The 20,935-nt window shown below is 38.5% G+C and overlaps 1 protein-coding gene across 1 annotated transcript in view; it reads right to left on the reverse strand.

Moving 5' to 3' along the window:
* Positions 1-20,935, reverse strand: part of NOX4 (NADPH oxidase 4) — a 204,142-nt gene that overhangs the window by 168,044 nt on the left and 15,163 nt on the right. Inside the window, exons 3-5 of the mRNA XM_056114562.1 lie at positions 7,833-7,943; positions 5,629-5,713; positions 3,041-3,138 (exon numbers count right to left, since the gene is read on the reverse strand). Coding sequence (XP_055970537.1) covers positions 3,041-3,138; positions 5,629-5,713; positions 7,833-7,943 — 294 coding nt within the window. The remainder of the gene's footprint in view (positions 1-3,040; positions 3,139-5,628; positions 5,714-7,832; positions 7,944-20,935) is intronic.

Below are 20,935 nucleotides of genomic sequence, written 5' to 3' on the forward strand. Positions count from 1 at the left end.
AATTTTCAATAAAAATTGTCACTGCAATATTTCCTTTAAATATCTCGTCATATGATAGACTACACCCATCTTCTGTCTCCTGGAAAACTTAGATCTGGTTATAGTGAATGTTTAGGTTTATTTCTTATCATAATGGTGCTTAACAATATAACAGTTTAATTTCTTTCCTTATTGCCTTCATTAAATCTTGGGTAAAGGCAGGTTATATGCAAAGTAGGAAGCCACATAAATGATGTAATTTCAGGGGTTTTTGATAAGCACCACTTGCCTAAGAATAAGCTTAAGTCAAATGACTTCTATCCTTGGAACTGTATAAAGGGTAAAAGTACAAGAGAGACTGAACAATGAGGTAATAGCTGAAATGAACAGCTACAGCAACTCAAAAAATGGAACAGTTAATATTGACCAGGAATGAAGTGGTTAGAATAAGAGGTAGTCTCACAGGTACCTAGTAGTAGTCAGGTTAGAGAAGAAGTTTACACAGTCACTTGCCAGAGGCTGTGTCCCTGGAGAGCCCAAGGAGGCAGAATGAAGGCTCAGAGCAAGAACACAAGGCAAATATCACAAAATCATCCTTTCCAACAATTCACATAATACACTATTTAGCATTAAATGTGTGTACATGTTTTCAGTCTAGTGAATTTACAGGTACCTATTTCTTTAAAAAATATATTAAATAAATAAAAGAAAGAGTAAAGAAAAATATAAGAATGAAAAAAGGTAAATATAAGCAAAATAATGAGTTACTACTTTTCTATTTATCTTATAGACAAAAAAATAAAAAAAATAAGTTGTATATTAAAATAGGCATCTTCAGAGAATTAATAGAAGTGTATTAAGTGGTAACACTTTTTAGGAGGACAATCTGATAAGGCGTATCAAAACTAAAATGGCACATCTTTGAAAGCAGAATTCCATTTCTGTAAGTCTCTCTGGAAAATGTGCAGGTAAAATGCTGTGTATCTGAGTAGCACTACACTACTTCATCGATTTGCTCAAGTGGGCCCAGTGACGTCTCCATTGTGAGACTTGGGAATCAATCCAAACATTTATGAATAAGGGGAAAGGCAAGAGTAAAGGCATAGTCTTAGGGGAAATGTGACACTTCCATATTTGAATATAAAAAGTAACACTATATATCCTGGAAATAATAGTTCAGGAACATGAATCATGAATAACACCAAAAACATCTTGCAATAAAACAAAATTATTAACCATCAACTATTGGCTATTTTTAGAAAAGCTTTGACTTTTTTATTTATTGGGGAGCTTTTAAATATTGTATATTAAACATAATCCTTTTAAAATTAAATAAATTTAAAATAAAACTTCCAAAATACTGAGTATTTACTTAAGGAATATTAAATGATATAGCCATTAGATTTCTGATAGCCATATGAATTTTCAAACAAGTGAGAGAAAAAAAGACGAAAACACGTTTTCCAAAGACCTGCCTGGCAGGGAAAAGGAGACTAGAGAAATTGGTAAAGGTAGCACAGACAGGAGAGGAAGTCCTGGTATAAAAGCATGATACGTGAAGAGCATCCTTGACGACAACAGGGCCAAATGAGTCTATAGTAAAGTAAAAGGCCCTCCTGTTGATCATCGATTTGCTCGAGCAGGCCCAGTAACGTCTCCATTGGAGACTTTGTCGTTACTGTGTCTGGCATATCGAATACGTCACGGGGAGCTTGCCAGGCTCTGCCGTGCGGGCGAGATCCTCTCAGTAGCTTGCCGGGCTCTCCGAGAGGGGCGGAGGAATCGAACTTGGGTCGGCCATGTTGGCTGCGTGCAAGGCAAATGCCCTACCGCTGTGCTATCTATAACTCTGACAAATAATAAAAATAAGTAAAATATAATGAACCACTGAAACAGCATCATATCTTTATGTTTTTTTTAAATATACTAGTATATGAGAGGATAAGATACTTATAAGAGAATAATGGGTAAGTTGTGTGAGTGAGGTATAGAAAACACCAATTATATAGTGAAAAATAAAACTGGACTTTCAATAGTGAACTTAATGTAGTACATATGTATGCATTTTTATTTTAATGCATATCTGAAACATGATGTAATTATTAAGCAATGATTCTTTAAAATATCTGCATACTCAAGAACTTTATCAGAGACATATTACTTACGTCTTTTGGTTTTTTTCTATATTTTTCATCAGTCTTTCCTTTGGGGGACAGGGGAACAGATAAAGTATCTGATCACAGGAGCAATAAGTACATGCAGAGGAGAAAGTGAGGTGAGAAAAGACAGAAAACAATCTTATTATTTACTATCAACTTGTCCAACAGCACAGGAAGCTATCTGATCAAACAGAGCATTGGCTCGTGATGAAGCTTGGCATTGATGAAACAAACCTGAGGAACAGGAGGAGGATCAGCCAAACATGGCACGCCAGCCACGCGGACTTGCTGCTCCGCAGGATCTGACTGGGCACATGTGCATAGAGTTCTATCTAATGGGTGACATCATGGAGGGCTAAGTCAGATGCTGCCTGCTATAGAATCTAACCTACTTCCAGGATTAAAGGTCTCCTCTTTCAAGGACTAACAAATAATAAAAAATAAATAAATAAAATAAAATAGAATGAACCCCAAACACCATCATATCTTTTAAGGTCAAATAAACTTATTATCCAGGGTCCTCAAATAATAAAATTTTTCTGCTGTCTTCCCCCAGGGCATTCTCTGGGTTCATTAGGGATATTTAGATAGTCTCCACAGAATGAGAGAAGTCAGGCCAGAACTATTGGAAGGCAGAGGCAGATCTGATCGTGATAGGCAAAAACTGCACATAGAAAAAGTTAAAAGTAACATTCCCCTAACTCCCATTTTCAGCAGGAGAGACTATAAAACAGTAATTATCTATATTTTCTAATGAGAAAGAAATAAAACTCAACTTGACAACTGCATTTTAAAGAGCATTTAAAGGAGCAAGAAAGTACAGATTTTCTGTGAAAATCACAGACCTTCATTAGTCATTTCATGACAAGTGAAAGGAAAATGAGAGGATGAAGACCACCCACCTCATCTTGGTACCGTGCTGCATTTAGTTCAGTGAACTCTTTGTTGTAGTTCACGGAGAAGTTCAGGGCATTTACGAGATGGGCAGCGACATGCACACCTGCAGAATAGAACAGTTCAAGTCAGCATGACTTTCTGCGAAGTCATTTTGTAAAAATGAGTTACTTCCCTTTCTAGGTAAATACAAGGTCAAACTGTGACAGTTAAGCCAGCAAATAAATATAAAAGTGAAAGACAGAAAATCTTGATTGCAGGCAATTTTAATATAATTCATATAAAGGAACTGAAATTTCAAAGGTTGAAATAAAGTAACACTAGTAACTCAAGATTGGAAACACAGATATGCACATTCATCTAAATGCAGGCGTATAAAATTTTGTGGACACTTATTTGTTAATTTAAGCAGTTCCTGAATATTCAGCTATTCTGCATTTTTCACCAGGGAGAGGCCTGGACGTATAGCCACACAGATATGCTGGATATGGGCACAATGACAGGTTTAATCAGTAAAACTCTTTCACAGTTCACCAGTTCTAAGCATCATGATTAAATCTAATAGCAAAAGGACTGATAACTTTGTGACATTAAAAGCACAGGAAAATAATCATTATCATTTCACTCAAAATGTCCATATTCCAGAGACCTGGATCACACACTCCAAGCATCCAAGAGCCATGTCATATCAAACCAGAGGAAACTATGAGAATCTTGGGCACTGAGATAATTTTTAGCCCTGCTCTTATAAATTATAGACAATTTTGCTGTAAGAACTTCGCATGCATGCTCTCATTTCAGTCTTAAAACTATGAATACTTACTGTAAAGTCATTTCATAGTTAAAACAACAAACAAGATCTGGTAATTAAGTCCCAGAGTAAGCATCAGGGTAGTTGGGGTAGAATCCACACAACCATCCCCACTCTCCAGTACCTTAAACACTATGTTTATTACTCTCATTTTGAAAAAATTTGAAAAACATTAAATAAAATGTTCAACATAAAATTAATTTTATAATGATTATTTTTGTTTGTTTGGGGCCCACAGCAGTGGTGCTCAGAGCTTCCTCCCGGCTCTGCACTCAGGGATCCAACACTCCTGGTGACCTCAGGGGACAATATGTGGCGCAAGGGATCCAATTCAGGTTGGCAACATGCAGGGCAAACCTTCTACCCACTCTGCCAGAACCCTGACCTCATGTCTTAAAATAATTCTTAAAGTGTGTCAGAACGTCCACTAAAGAGTCATCTCGATTTCTTGTGCAGTCACTATGAAAACTTTGCTCCAATATAATCTCCCCCCTAAACAAAGAAAACAGAACTACTGAAAAAGCACAGAAGACAAAAGCCAGGGTTAGTAAGGATTACTCTAGGTTTTGGGCAAGATTGGGAACAACTGGAAAAGTCAGGGAACAGCAATTTGACCAAAGGGCTATGACCTCATTGAGTCTCAGGCCTAATTGAGAAAAAGAAGTATGTGCTATCCATAACCCCAAAGTAGAACTATACTTATATATTAATATATCTATATACATAAATATATCTGTCTACATAAACATTCAACATATGTTGAAGCCAGGAAGCAAATAGGAAAATGAAGATCACCAAATCATTTTGGATATTGGGATTGTGAGCAGCAGATTCCAAATATTCATTTCTAAAGCAATTTTTAAGAGTGAAGGATTCCACTTAGCATAAATATATGTGTAAATGTATGAAATCATATAAAATATGTTTAACCTAATAATTATTAAACATATATTATCAATTTAAATTTATTCCTTTGATTTGCTTTTATAGCTAAATTGACTTACCATAGAAACACAGTTAAAAGGTTGCACATGACAGAGTTTCAGTTACACAATGTTGCAACACTCATCCCTTCATTTGTCAATATCTAATTCCACCAATGTACCCAGCTTCCTTCTTGCCCACCCTCCTCAGCCTGCCTCTGTGGCAGACACTTTTCTTCTCCTTTTTTTTTTATTTGATTCAAGGTTTATTCCCGGTTGTGTTCAGTGCTTATTCCTGGCTATGTTCGGGGATCAATCCTGGTGGTGCCCAGGGGGCTATACATTGTACTGGGGATTGAACTGGGGTTGGCTGCATGCAAGACAAATGCCTATACCCCTGATCTATCTCTCCAGCCACTCGCATTTAATTTCAATTGAAAACGAAGTAGAATAAATTATAACAATGTTTTTCAATTTGCTGTCTACCTATTTATTAAAAGGAAGTTAACACTTAAAATTATAATTGTGATACAATATTGCATTTGTTTTCTAATATTCACATATTTTAAACTCAAATAATTAAATCTCAGAGCACTAAAAACTTTTAGTATGTTTCTTTCAACATTTCTAAAAGAGATTATTTACTTTTAACCTTTAGGTATTGATACATAAATACATAAGCAATGTATTTAGCTCTACATATTTAATCTAGTTCCTTCTAGCAGCTGATATCAAGTGAAAGACAAGAGAAATTCACTCAATAGCAATCACAAATGGATTACAGCAATGTATGAAACAATAAAACCCCACATATCAAGTATATGATTTCAACATAAGATTTTTAATCCTTTAGCTTTCTCACCTGAGAAAATACAAATGGTGATACCACAGGTTATATGGAATGTCCTGCTTTTATCTAACAACCTTCTGGTTCTTCTGCTTGGAACCTAAATAAAACAATTCACCATGGTAAAAAGTGTCGCATAAACAAGATATATGTTAAAAGATTTATTATAGGATTTCTTAGAACGTAAAGATTTTGGAAATATACCTATTTTTAGATTTTTAAAAATAGTAAGGTTAATCATGATTTATAGTGAACATATTCAATAGAAGATGAGCTCTTAAGAAAAAAATTAAGGATTATTATTTATTATTATTACTATTTATTATTACATTGGGCTAAGAGCGATAACACAGGGGGCAGGGCGTTTGCCTTGCATGCAGCCAACCCGGGTCTGATTCCTCCGCCCCTCTGGGAGAGCCCGGCAAGCTACTGAGAGCATCCTGCCCACACAGCAGAGCCTGGCAAGCTCCCCGTGGCCAATTTGATCTGCGAAAGACAGTAACAAGGAGTCTCATAATGGAGATGTTACTGGTGCCGGCTTGATGAACAACGGGAAGACAGGGCTACAGTGCAATTATTATTTATTATTATTATTTCTTAATGATTTGTTCATTAGGTTTGGGGCCACATCCAGCAGTTCTCAGTGGTTATTCCTGGCTCTGTGCTTAAAAGTTCAAAAGTGCTGGGGGAGCGTGTGCAGAGCCAGGAATGCAAACCCTGGTCAGCCGTTTGCAAGGCAAGCAACTTCCCCACTAAATGACATTTCTGGTTCAGAGGAATATTTGTTATTTTATTAAATAAATATGTTATTTTATTAAAGATATGTGAAATGATATATTAATATAACTTCAGATATATACCTCAAACAGTAATAATAGTAGTTGTTCCAGCAAAGAAATATTAAGAGAAACATTCAGATTGTTTTGTACATTTCTGGAATTTTTTAATTTTACTACTTATATATTATTTTCTTTTGTAATAAAAAATAAGATTATTTTTAAACGAAGCCTTTTCACCCATGGTTTTAATGCCTCCTTGATTTTATGGAAAACTAAAATGTCAAACATCTTGAATACCTGTTTCACACTAAGGGAAAATCCTTTCATACTTATTAACTGCTGAGATACTTAGGTGGGCACTTTTCATTTCCTGGTACTTGTGCTCTCTTTCTTCACACCAAGCCAATGACAAGTCACAGGACTTGCAATAACAAAGCCTAGCAATTAACAAAGATGGGGAACCTAGAGGGTTATTTTTACAAATTACAGCATTAAAAGTAAAAGAGTTTCTAAATATAATTACGTGAAAAGGTTGAGAAGTTTTTCTAAATGAATCTACTCATATAAACTTCACAGCACATCTGAGTAACCTTATGTTAACAAATCCTCCAAAAGCTCAGTCTCTATCCTGCTGTCTAACATACTCGTGGAGGGAGAAGCAGGCATACGCCACATAGCACGACAATAACTGAAGGCAAAATAGAATTTCAATTGAGTTTTAACTGTCAAAGTACCTTGTAATTTTTTAAACCCTTCATTACATAACATTCAACATCAAAAGTAACACTGCTATTTAATCAAGACATCCTTTTCACAGCTCAAAATAGACATGTGTTTTGAGAAGAAAGGAACTGCCCCAAAGCTGAATTACCCCATGTATTATACAAAGACCAGGGGGCTCTAGTTTGCTTTCCAGCCTTAACTAAATAAAAGGACTGCAGTGAAACATGGAGCTGATACGGAATGAATCTTCACTTGGCCACTCATTTTGCCTCAGGATCATTATAAAATATTTAACTTTCATGCTTCAGGTTCTTCAGCTAGAATTTCTTACTGCAGCATCCTGGTGAGACTTGCGTGTCCCAGTGCAGCGGTTGGTGCCAGCCAGAGCACTAACACTTTCTATATCCTCTCTCCTGATGTTGGGTGTCAGAGTAACTGATCATCTTCACTTCCTACTATTATTTCTGAAACAATTATCCTAGCATAAAGTCAAGCCATGACTTTGTAGATTCAATGCCCATGTGAGTCTACCATTCCACTGTCACATTATGGGAGGACAGTGGGCCACATCTGACCATGCTCAGGGATTACTCCTAGGTCTAGCCTCAGGGATCACTCCTGGCAGTGCTCGGGGACCATGGATCGTACCAGGGATCAAACCCTGGTGGGTCACATGCAAGGCAACTTTCCAGTTCCATGTTTTGTTTTTGTTCTTACCTTGTGGGATCCTCGGAGGTAAGCCAGGAGAGTTCGACACATAGGTAAGAGGATAAGGCTGCAGTTGAGATTAAGAACGGACGCAGAGGCTCTGCTCAGACACAACCCTAGCTGAACAAATAAGGCAATGATCAAAATGCTGTCAAAGGCAAATCTGAACCTTACTGAGAGCAGACCTCAACCTACTCCACCTTAGGATCATGGCAGAAAAAATGTCCTCCAAGAGCACAAAATAATCCTCCACTTTAATCAAAACCCACCAAAAAAAAGCCTGGTTTCTTTGCTTTGCACTTAGAAAACTTGTTCCCCTTTTGTCTTATATTCTATTATAATCAATCAGTCAATTACATTCTTGTTCATAAACTCAGTTTAATGTACTTGCTCATTGTACTGTTTTGGGTATATACAGCCTCGGAAACCCTCAGTACATTCTGCATATCTACACTGACGTCTGGTAAAAATGTTGCTCATTAATAGAAACAACTAATATGTCAAGTGAAATGTTTCATCTGTGTTCTCTTTATGAAGTGCACTGAATTCTGCAGAGCGCCCTTTCACACACAACCAGCCTCTGGAGTCCTCACCTCACTATCTCTAATCATTCTTCACGTTTCACCTGAACTATCCTTTGTAGGTTCTTCCCTAACTGAAACCTAAGATTCCTGCCCTGTGGCGGCTTATACAAAAATAAAAATTCAGAACCATATTTAATAAGCATATTTTCCAAAGACTCAGTCTTCTTCAATATTTATATGATATTTTCAGAAATTAAGTTTAAATCAAGCTTTTGCTTGACTACTACCAACTATGATCTGGTAATCTAGCCATGTTCTCCATATGAATAGTGCCTCATCTGGAAACAAGAAACAGGACTCATCCTAAAATAAACATTCTACTACTTTAAAGATACTGACTAAGAAATATGTGCAAGTCATTTTCCCTTCTTCCTTAAAATCATCCATGCCCCAGAGATTTCCACGTAACTCTTGGCAAAAAAACAACTCTGTTTCAAACTGTTTATTGTCATCAAATGAAATATTGCTCCTGAATGCAGGACACAGTAATAAGCAACATCGGGGAAGCAATAATTTTTACTGACATTTAAAAATCACAATTAATAGTTTCAGTCAGAGTAATTCTACATAATGAACTACAGCCCTTCAGGATGCTATTTATTAATTACAACAAAAAGAAGCATAGGCTCCAAGCAGTAACACACTAAAATATTATTCTGTATTCTACCTGAGTCATCAAAATTGTTACATTTGAATGTGACTAATTTTTGTTATTTAGGCATCCAGAGAAATAAAATAAGTGTCAGTTCTTTCAACCTGGTACCTACATATAGGAAAACTTTAGCTCAATGCATTTTAGATAATTCTATCTGCAATTCTGATGGACAATGATAATAGTTTATTCCAAATAATTCTGTTAATATCTATCATATAAATTTGGGTATTAATGGTTATAAATAAATTACCCAAGTTCCCACTATATTTTAATAGTTTGTAACTTTTACTTTGTTGTGGTTGTTTTGGGGCCACTCCCTGCAGTGTGCTTAAGCCTTATTCCAGGCTCTGTGCTCAGGATAAATTCCTAGAGGGGATCCAGGGACCATATGGGACATTGGGATGGAAAATGGGTTGGCCACATGCAAGGCAAACACCCTTCCCACTGTACTACTGCTGCAGTCCCGTGTGTTTCAATAGCTTAAAGAAAATCCCTATATTGTACTTTTTCATTCTCTATCCATCTATTGTGAATTTGTATATTTTACTATTTTTTGCATCAACTCATAGAATAATTGTATTTAAAGTCAGTTTAAGTGTCCCCTTGGGATACACAGAATGAAATTTCAACATTTCACGTGCTCCTTACTATTCTTCAAAATCTAACAAGAAAATTTACTAGGTACTCCATTTTCTCATATATGCTTGTCCCTGAATATATTAATTCTTTCAATTAAGACACTATTTTATTTTTATTAGATTATCTTAGTTTAAAATTCCCTCATATACATGCAATAAATTAGATGGATCCTGGTCCATTTAAAGTATGTTAAAACAATTATTTTATCTGCTGAACACACGGCTGACATTTAAAGCTATGAGCATGTATTTTATTTAGTCATTGTCAAATAATAACTTCCTTTAAAAATGTTACTTTGAATGTCTACTACAAAGAAATGAATGCCTGACTTTTGTACCTGACCTGATCCACATCTGTAGTTTGTTTTATTATTCATAGTGAGTTTAAATTACTAATTTGTTTTTGGGGTTTTAATTTTTAATTTTATTCAGGTTAGTTGTTCATACAGAGTAGCATGTCACTTTCACATTTAAATCTTACCTTACCAAGGTCTTTAAAACTAAGATTCTACCTAGCAATACTTATTTATATATTCATTTATTTCTATTTTGGGTTTTGGGCCACACCTGTCTGTGCTCCAGGATGTGCTCAAAGGCCATATGTGATGCCACACAAGTGAATGCAGGTCAGCATCATGAAGTGCCTTCCCTGTTGTACTGTCTCTCTGGCCCCTACAGTCATTCTTAAAACTATAAATTCATCTTAGATGAGTATATCTAGAAAAAATATACCTTAACTTTACTATGTACTGAATGTGTGATCCCCAAATTCATTAGCTCACAATGATACATCAAATGTGATGGTATGTGTAAGGAGAGGATTCTAGAAAACAATCGGCTGTAGGAAAGTTCATGAGCAAAGAGCCTCCATGACAAGAGCAGAGAGCCCTTACAGAGATAAGTAGACAGCTGATCCTCTCCTTCATAAGATACTTGGCAAGAAGGCAGCAGACCACACAGGGAAAGGGCCCTCCCCAATACCAAACCTTCCGGTGCCCTGTTCTTGAGCTCGACATCTTCCAGTATGGTGAGAATTAAATGTGTGTGGCAGATACACCCATTCTATGTAATGTTTTACATTCTGAATTTAGCAATTTCATAAAGTTACTAAAACATACACAAAGCAAGTTTTAAAAGAATGCTACATCTAGGTGTAATAAGTTATTTTCCTAAAATTTCAAATACATGATTTTTATCTCTGATCTTCTATTTTTTCTTCATCATCATCATCACCATCATCTACAGCTACGTAAGTGTCCTACCATTAGAGTTGTCTCTAGACCGCTATGATTTGGAATGTCATCATCACAATGACCCTCCTCAATTTACCAAACTCTGCACATCTCCCACATACAGGCTAAAGCAAAGCAGAAGAGTTAGCCATGATCTATCTCCCTCAGGAAGGATAGCATCAGCTGATTCTGAGACAGTGTTATATTGAAGAGCAACTACGTTACATAAAGGTTCATTTTTAGTTCACAACATACATAATATCTTCACCTAAACTGCTATTAAGTAATGACATCCTTGTGCTGAACTACAAAAAATTAAGTGGAAGCATGAGAGAGCAAGTGTGTAAGTGCAAGAATGTATTGACATTAACCCAATTTCCTTCTCAACTGCACAAATTGAAAATAATATATTCATGTTTTCACGTCCACGTTAGCACATGGCTGACCCGAGTTCGATTCCTCCGCCCCTCTCGGAGAGCCCGGCAAGCTACCGAGAATATTCGATATTCCAGACACAGTAACAACAAAGTCTCCAATGGAGACGTTACTGGGCCCGCTCGAGCAAATCGACGATCAACGGGAGGGCCTTTACCTTACCTTACCTTCCACGTACTCATTAAAACTATCTTAAAGTTATTGAAATGTGATAAAACTGTCTTTAGAAAAAATTCATATTGTCATTCTCATTTGTGATACCATTACATTTGTTCCAATCTCGCATCACCCGTGGAACACCGCCTGTTGAACTTTCTTCGTTGTTTGCTTTTTGTTTGGGGGCCACACCTGGTGGTGCCTAGGGGCTACTCTTGGCACTATGCTCAGGGTGACTGCTGAACATGTTCCAGAGATCATTCCTAGTCATTCTGAAGGGGGTTCCGGAGACTGAACCCAAGTCAGTCACATGTAAGACAAGTGCCTTATACATTCTACTATCACTCTGTCCCAGATGAATTCTTAATTATTTTTTAATTTTCAGTCCAATGATCATTTTCACTTAGGGCATTCTAAATGTCCTTCTCCCTACTCATAACCTCATTTTCCTTTTTTGGGGGGGTGGAGTTGCATTTTTCTTGTTTTTATTTTTGTATTCTTATTTTTTATTTAATTTTTTTCATTGAATCACCATGAGATACAGTTACAAAGCTTTCATGTTTGAGTTTCCAACATACAATGATCGAACATCCATCCCTCCACCAGTGCACATTTTCCACTACTCATGTCCCCACTATCCCTCCCCCACTTCCTATCCTATCCCTCCTCCTGCCTCTTTGGCAGACAATTATCCCCATACTCTGTCTTCTTTGGGGCATTATGGTTTGCAATACAGATACTGAGAGGCTATCACATTTGTTCCTTCATCTGTTTTCAGCACACTATCTCTCCAACCATCATTGACTTAGTAATCCCTTCTTTATTCCAGTTTCCTCCCCACCCACCCCCCAGCTCATGAAGCACATAACCTCTGTTTCAAATCCAAATTTTTCTATTCTTTAAAGATTCTGATAATAGGAGCACATCTTTCTCAGTGGCCAAGACTCAGAGACTATAAAATCCAGATCACGGACAAGAACAGTGCAGTCTTCTGCCCCCGCGCCTGGGTGTTCCTTCCCGGGGCCCCTTGGAGGGGAGCGGGTTGAGCTTTCCTCCCCGCCCCGACCAGGGCTCCGGCAGCCAAAGACCTCCAGGACCAGCCACCACCATGCTGAGACCACTCTCCACACACATGAAGGTACTGGCAGAGGGACAAAGCCACGCGGGTTCCGGGGCCGAGACCTCCAAGCCTACTCGGATTGGAGTCGAGCATCTTCCACCCAGATCCTCCAAATTCCAGTAGGCGGGGGTCACACCCACCACCTGGCCCCCTGGCGCCGTGTAATCCCATCAGCGGCCAAGACTCAGAGACTATAAAATCCAGATCCCGGACGAGAACAGTGCAGTCTTCTGCCCCCGCGCCTGGGTGTTCCTTCCCGGGGCCCCTTGAGGGGAGCGGGTTGAGCTTTGCTCCCCGCCCCGACCAGGGCTCCGGCAGCCGAAGACCGCCAGGACCAGCCACCACCATGCTGAGACCACTCTCCGCACACATGAAGGTACTGGCAGAGGGACAAAGCCACGCGGGTTCCGGGGCCGAGACCTCCAAGCCTACTCAGATTGGAGTTGAGCATCTTCCACCCAGATCCTCCAAATTCCAGTAGGTGGGGGTCACACCCACCACCTGGCCCCCTGGCGCCATGTAATCCCATCAGCAGCCAAGACGCAGAGACTATAAAATCCAGGTCCCGGAACCGCGCGGCCGCAAATGCGGCCGCGCGACATCTTATCAGAACTTTTTTTTATGACATCTTATTGTCTCATTCCTACTTTGGACAAACTTGCAGGCTATCGAATGTAGCCTGCCCACAGGGCAGAGTCTGGCAAACTCCCCGTGGCGTACTAAATATGCCAAATACCAGTAACAATGATGGGTCTCATTCTCCTAAAGAGCCTTGAATATAATCTCAGGGCTAGGATGAAAGAGACGTTACTGGGGCCTGCTCGAGGCAATCGACGAATAACAGGATGATGAAATGAAATGAAATGAAATGAAATATTTCTCAGTGCATATTTTTGCCTCCCGTCATACCTGACCGACCTGTGAACTCTCTTTGATGCCACGAAACTATCAAGTGGCAGTACCAATGAGTGACAAAGCCCAAAGTGCCTCTTGCAAATCCCAAATTGTCTCAGCTTTGGGGACCACAAAAATGCAAGGTCATTGGAAAGAAAAATGTTGTATAAAACTTTCATACAAAAAAATAGGTTTTTACCAATGAAAACCAAAGAAAAGTAGTCATGAGACAGGTACATGAACATAAAAATATTCACTATTTTTATAGCAATGGTAGACATATTTTATCATTTTTATTGTAGCTTACAGGGTCCATGACAGGAACCTAGATTAATTTATTTTTCCTATCCCTATAAATGAAAGTTACCAGTAACATCTCCATTTGTCCCTGTCGCGTGCTAGTGTAGCCCAATGGCATCTCTTCGCTCCGGGAACATGGAAGGCCTCAAACCGATCGTTCATGATCTTGAAGAAGAAGTCTGACCATCTGGTAGGTGGGCGGCCACGCAGTCTTTTGACATCCCGTGGAATCCAGTCAGTAACAGCTCTAGTCCAACGGTCGTCTTTAAATCTCATTACGTGACCAGCCCATCTGATTTTTGACACCTTGGCAAATGAGACAGCGTCCCTGATTCTTGATCGTCAACGGATGTCGGAACTCCAGATTTTTTTCTCATTTGAGTGAAACGTGATATTACAAGCATAGCTCTTTCAATTCCTCTTTGGGAGACCTGAATAGCGTTCTCATCCTGTTTGCCTAGAGCCCAGGTCTCTGAGGCATATGTTAATGCAGGAAGAACAGTGGAATCAAAGAGATGTGCCCGGAGCCAGAGGTTCTTCGTCCTCTTAGCTATTTCTTCGACGTTATTGAAGGTGTTTCAAGCCGCTCTCTTCCTCCTGTGCAGCTCGGGTGCCAGGTCATTTGTCATGTTGACTTCTTGACCTAGGTACACATAGCTGTTGCACTCGGAGATGGTCGTTCCATTGAGAGTTAATGGGGCATCAGGAACGAGGCTGTTTCTCATAAACATTGTCTTTGTAAAATTCAGCTGTAGTCCTACCTTTCCACACTCATGGTCAAAGTCGGCCAGCACTTGTGCTGCTTGGCTGATGTTTGGTGTTATTAAAACAATGTCATCAGCAAAGCGGAGGTGGTGTAATTGCTGACCATCTATCTTCACTCCCATTCCTTCCCATTCCAGTCGTCACATGATGTTCTCAAGGGTGGCACTGAAGAGTTTCGGTGAAATGGTATCACCCTGCCGAACCCCTCTCTTGACATCAACGATCACTTCTTTGTAGAATGGTGAGATCCTGGTAGTGAATCCGCAATACAGCTCACGGAGGATCCTGATGTATTGGGCTTGAATGCCCTGATTGGCTAGGGCTTCAATGACCGCTTCCGTCTCAACAGAATCAAAGGCCTTCTTTAAATCAATGAATGTTAAACAGAGCGGCATCTTGAACTCCCGAGAAACCTCAATGAATTTGGTTATTGTGTGGATATGGTCGATGGTGCTGAATCCCTTGCGGAACCCGGCTTGCTTGCATGGTTGTCCTTCATCTAGTGTTCTGCCAATCCTATTGAGGATGACTCGAGTGAACAACTTGTAGATGACAGACAATAGGCAGATAGGGCGATAGTTGCCAATGCCATGGATGTCTCCCTTCTTGAACAGTAGTACGGTCCTGCTGGTTTTCCATTGGGACGGAACCTTGCATTCAGACAGGTAGCAAGTGAAGAGCTGAGGCAGTGTATTGATAAGTACTGATGGCAGGTTCTTCAGGTGTTCAGGTCTGACCTTGTCTGGGCCGGGTGCTGTTTGTTTCTTTACCAACGAAATAGCGTGTCGGATTTCGGAAGGGAGAACTTTGGGAACAACATATCCATCCTGTGGAATTCGGTATGTCGGCAAGTGGACATGGCTATTGAAGAGATTTGAGTAGAAGTCATGGATAATCTTCTCCATTGCTGTTCTGAAGGATGTGATGGATCCATCAGGACGTCGGAGGGCAGTCATCTTGGTCTTGTAGTTGGCGAAGGACAGGCGGGCGTAACGAATACTTTTCCCAGCTTCTGCCGCATCTACCAGTACTTCTGCTCTTCTCTTTTTGAGGTCTTCCTTGATCGCATCTCTGCACTGCTTTGCGAGCTCGGACGTTAGCTTGCAGTTGCCTGAGGCATGGGCCAAACCACGCTGGCGAATTAGCTCAAGAGTTTTCGAAGACAGGCGTTTTTTTGTGGCTATCTCTCTCTTGGCGTTCCTCGCACATTCATGGAGGTGCTGAACCAGTCGATTGTATTCCTCGTCAATGTTGTCAACAATGGCATCTTCCCATGTTGCCGCAATAGTGCCAAAGAGTTCCCAGTTGGTGGTCATTCTGGGAGTTCTCTTTTTGAACTTTGCAGCCCTTTCTCCCCACTCTGTGAAGTAGAATTTTGCATGAAGGAGAAGGTGGTCCGATCTTGTTCGAAATTTTGGGACAACAGCGACATAGGTCAGGCAAAACCGTCGATTGAATATGATGTGGTCTATTTCGTTGTGGAATCGTCCACCGGGAGACTCCCATGTCCAGCGTTTAGATTCTGCCTTCTGGAACTGTGAGTTACCATGGATGGTCTTGGTCAACATGATGAACTCAGACAGTCTCTCACCCTATTCATTCCATTCTAGGCCATGGGTCCCGATGTGAAGTTCTTCAGCTGATCTTCTTGGTCCTATCTTGGCATTAAAATCACCCACAATGATCTTGTAGAAGGTGTGGTCTTCTTTATAGAACTTCTCCAGCTCCATGTAGAACTTCTCGATTTCTCTTTCATCAAAATGAGATGTTGGTGCGTAGCCAAGGAAGATAGAAACTGCAGGCAGAGAGCCACATCTATTCAAATGTAAACGTCCAATTCGGGTTGTTAGGCATTCAAATGAATCAATGCTCTTGGCCAAGTTTCTGTTGACAAGGACACTGACTCCTCCGACACCTCTTTTATCGCATGTTTCGAGGAACAATTCTTCTCCAGTGTCGAAAACAGCATGGTGAGATTCGTGCCTTCTTGTCTTGGTCAGACCAATGATGCCGTACTTGATCATTCGCGCCTGTACCATCAGGTCCTCGATGGATGCATCTGATGCTAGCGTACGTGCATTGAAAGTACAGACGATCATTTTTGTCTTCCTTCGTTGTGGCAGACTAGTTCGGCCTTGAGATTTTGTCGGCCTCTCCTTTCTCATCCTTCTCAGTGCTGCCATGTCAGTGAAGCCTTCAGGGTCAGGTGAATGAGACCAGTTGTAGTTACTGGTTTTGGCATATCAAATACACAACGGATAGCTTGCCAGGCTCTTCCGTGCAGGCGGAATACTCTCGGTAGCTTGACAGTCTTTCCGAGAGGGATAGAGGCTTTTGGGGTGACCTCTAATCACCCTTGTAGGTGTTACCATATTTGAACCTTATCAAAATGAAAGTTACTGTGTTTTAAATATCTTATTTGTACCACTGAAATGATAGTAACAGAAACATATGATAGAGTTTTCCATGAAAGCAAGATTTATTTAAGATAGAAACAAATAGCTACAATCAACAGAAGATGTGAACTGGTCTACTAAAGTCAACTTTCCCTGGCAAGAGGATGAGAAATAAGGGTGGGGAAACCAAGAAAACAGCCCAGGGCAGTAGACATAATAGTACAGGGCCTGGTATTAGAACTCTGTGTGCTGGACCCTTTTCACTTACATTGCTATAAATCAAATGACTTCAAATTAAATTTTAAGAAGAAAAGAAACAAAGAACTTGACATTTTTCAATGAAGGGTACTTCAAATTGCATAACCTAGTCCACTTTTTGATATGATTTCACATGAAAATAAGCAATGACGAACAGAAAGCAGTTAATAAAAAACTGAAGTAATTATTTCTCTAAAATTTCCAAAACTACCAACTCAGTGTTCCTGGGACATATCCAAAGCTTAGGAATGTCCCCTCATGCCATAATAAATTGCAATTCATTCCAAATGATCCTAGCTGGTTTCTATCAACTAAATGTCCTGAAGACTTTTAGCTATGATGTCATTTTTGACTCAAATTGACCTCTGTTCCTATGAACTATTTTTTAAGCAGTCCCTAAAGGAAGCTATCAATTCTAGAGGAACTAGGAGACTTTTTTTCTAAAGAAGTACAGGGAATACCGAAATTATTGAGACCATCATGGTTTAATGTCTAGGATTTCTTATTTTTAACTCATCTTTTTATGTTATCATTCATCCTACCCTGTCAAAAAAAATAAGCCTCTTTTTCGCAAGAAAAAAAGAGCTTGCAAAAAGCCCCTTTTAGGCAAGTATGTGTTATTTTCTAAGAAGTCTATTATGAGTCAGGAGGAAGTTATAACTATTACAAAGAGTAAAGAAAAAAATCAAGATTGTTAAAATTTTCATAACATTCCTGGCAAATTTTATCCACCTTCAGTCATTCCTGTGCCAAAAGTCAAAAGAAATGAAAGGATTTATTTCTAGACTCTGGATTTGTTGAAAAAGTTAAAGTTCAACATAAATTGCACTCAGAATTACATATAAAACCTTCACTAAAGGAAGCATTGCCTAATGAACAAGCTACCAGATTAAATTAGAGATATGAAATTATCACACTAACATCTGTCATCTTTTCATGGTCACTTACCTCTGAAACGTAGAACTAAAGAATTTAACAAAACAGTAATGAAAACTTTCTCCATTCTTCATAAAAATATTATAAACATAGTAGGATATCAAGTGAAATGGCTAATCTCTTAACTGATATAACAAAAGTGATTTATTACTTAACTGACATATGAAATTCTTGTGAATATTCAATACCCTTTCAACCTTTTTACTTTTCTAAGGCCAAACAAAAAGGTCCTTAAGTGCTACGGAGTATTTGACTTTATGCCATTGCTGAATTTTCCTCCTACTACAGAAATGATGCATGCACAGTAAAAGTACCCACGAATGGGATATAATTTGCAGAGCGTGGCTGGCTGGAAAGCCGAGACTAGCCTTGATTGTCTACTCATGGTCTCGGCACATCTGATCATAATTACTGAACGTTTAGTCACATCTTAGCTACTCTTCATCAGAAACAATCATTCCAAAACATTGCTTCATTCCATCCCATCTTTAAACTATTTATAGTTCCTCAGTTTTCCTAAACTTTAGAAGGGAACACAGATATATTAATGATGTGAGAATATGGAAAACTTCTTTATGGTATGGAATATTTATAACAGTGGTATCTTCTCTCCTGATAAGAATTATAAAGATATTACTCATAATAGCATATAATGCTTATTATGGAATAATAAATATTAAAAACGTCCTCTTATGTCTGCCAAACATGCAATTTTTAAATATATATTTTTATCCTACTGAACTCAGTTTATTAATAATTATTCTAAATGGAATTATAAAATTGTCCCTTATACTCAAAACACAACAATTTAGGTAACTAAGTATGTCTTTTAAACTTAATTTTCAAGTTTGAGTCATTAACTTCCTTTGCTATTCTTCCAAAAAAGATAATACTGCTTTCAATAAGCTATCATTTCTCAGAGATAGAGAGAGAGAAAGAGAGAGAGAGAGAGAGAGAGAGAGAGAGAGAGCGCTCTAGATTCAGTAAAATGCTTAATATCATAGGAACTCCTGGACGGCCTGAATGCATTATATTTTACAAACTATTTTCCTAAACTTCCTGATTCACACATATTTAAGGATTAAACTCTTCTGAGTTTACCTAATAACATACAAAAACTTATATTATTTTCTTTGCTAGTAGTACAATAAAATATTGGGCTGGAGAGAGTACAATGGGTGGGCAGTTGCCTTGTGTGCAGTCAAGCCTGGTTCAATCTCTTGCAGAGCATGGTTGGCTGGAAAGCTGGGACTAGCCTCAGCCCTACCAGGAATGATCCTTGAATATAGCCATGAGCATTGCTAGGTATGGCCCCAAAACTAAGTGGAAAACGTTAGATAACATACTGGTATGAGAAGATATATAAATAAAATTTAGTCTTTTTCCCCTAAAATAAAATTAAATAAAATCAAATATCACATTTTTTAACTTTCAAAAAAATACACAGTAGATAGACATATCTAAGTGTACATATAAAATTCTACAAGTACACTCACTGTGCAATCTATGACGCAAAATTAAAAGAAACACCCAAAGTAGAGAAATGTAAAGCAAATTGTGAACTATTATTTAAGTATCAAAAACTCAATGATTAACAGTAAGATCTCAATAAATAAGTAACAATAAAATTATATAATTAATGTACCTTGAATTTTTAATAATATATTCAAGAGATGTAATTACAGAAACTGAGGCGGTAGACTACTCAATAATGACTTTCACAGACTTTTGTAGTGAAGCAACAGGAGGCAATCTGATGTCCCAAAACTAAAAAAAATTTAAATGGGGCATTCCTATGCATCATTAAGATAGTACAAGTTACTATATGTTAAAATTAGTTTGTAAATAGTAGAGATGTCTAATATGGTATTTAATGCCATTTTTGTTAATTATTTTTTAACGGAGGTAACACTTTCACATCACATTTTTGTATGTGATAGAAATCCAGGCTCATACTTCTACAAATGTATATTGTCATGGTGTACCCCTCCATAAGGGACCAATAAACCATCATCCAATCTGCCCTCCCTTTTCCTCTTACCTCTCCCCATATGATAACCACAGTTCTTCAATCAGAAGTCAAAGTTTAGTTTGGTTTGGCTATGCGATTCTTTTACTTTGCTTCTCTAATTAAACCATCCTAGCTTGTTTTTATTCTAATTTCACTTAGTAAAATCTCTCCAAATAAATTATTTTGTGTTTAGGGGCTATACACCTAGAAACAGAATCACTGTGTCATATGACAGTTCTCATCTTATTTTTTGAAGAATTATCACATGTTTTCCATAGTCTAATCCAGACGACATTCCCACCAATAGTGAGTTAAAGTTCATTTTTACCTGATTCCTACCAACATTGGTTGTTTCTAGTCTTCCTGATATATGTCATTCACACTGGTGTGGGATGATATATCAATGTTGTTTTGACTTGCATTTCCCTGACAATTCTTTTTGTTTTCTTTTTTGAGTCACACCCAGTGATGCTCAGAGGTTACTCCTAGCTCTGCACTCAGGAATTACTCCTGGCAGTGCTCGAGAGACCTTATGAGACGCTGGGGATTGAACCCAGGTCGACTGCATGCAAGGCAAACATCCTACCCGCTGTACTATTGCTCCGGTCCCCCTGAAAACAATTCTTAATTTGGTTATTTTGCTGTTGCTACAGTTTATGCTTTTGAGTTGCATGAATTGTTTATGTGTTTTGAATATTAACATTTCATCAAAATATTATAGCAAATATTTTC

This window comes from Sorex fumeus, unplaced genomic scaffold (assembly GCF_029834395.1).
Source record: "Sorex fumeus unplaced genomic scaffold, SorFum_2.1 ptg000026l, whole genome shotgun sequence".
Taxonomy (NCBI): Eukaryota; Metazoa; Chordata; class Mammalia; order Eulipotyphla; family Soricidae; genus Sorex; species Sorex fumeus.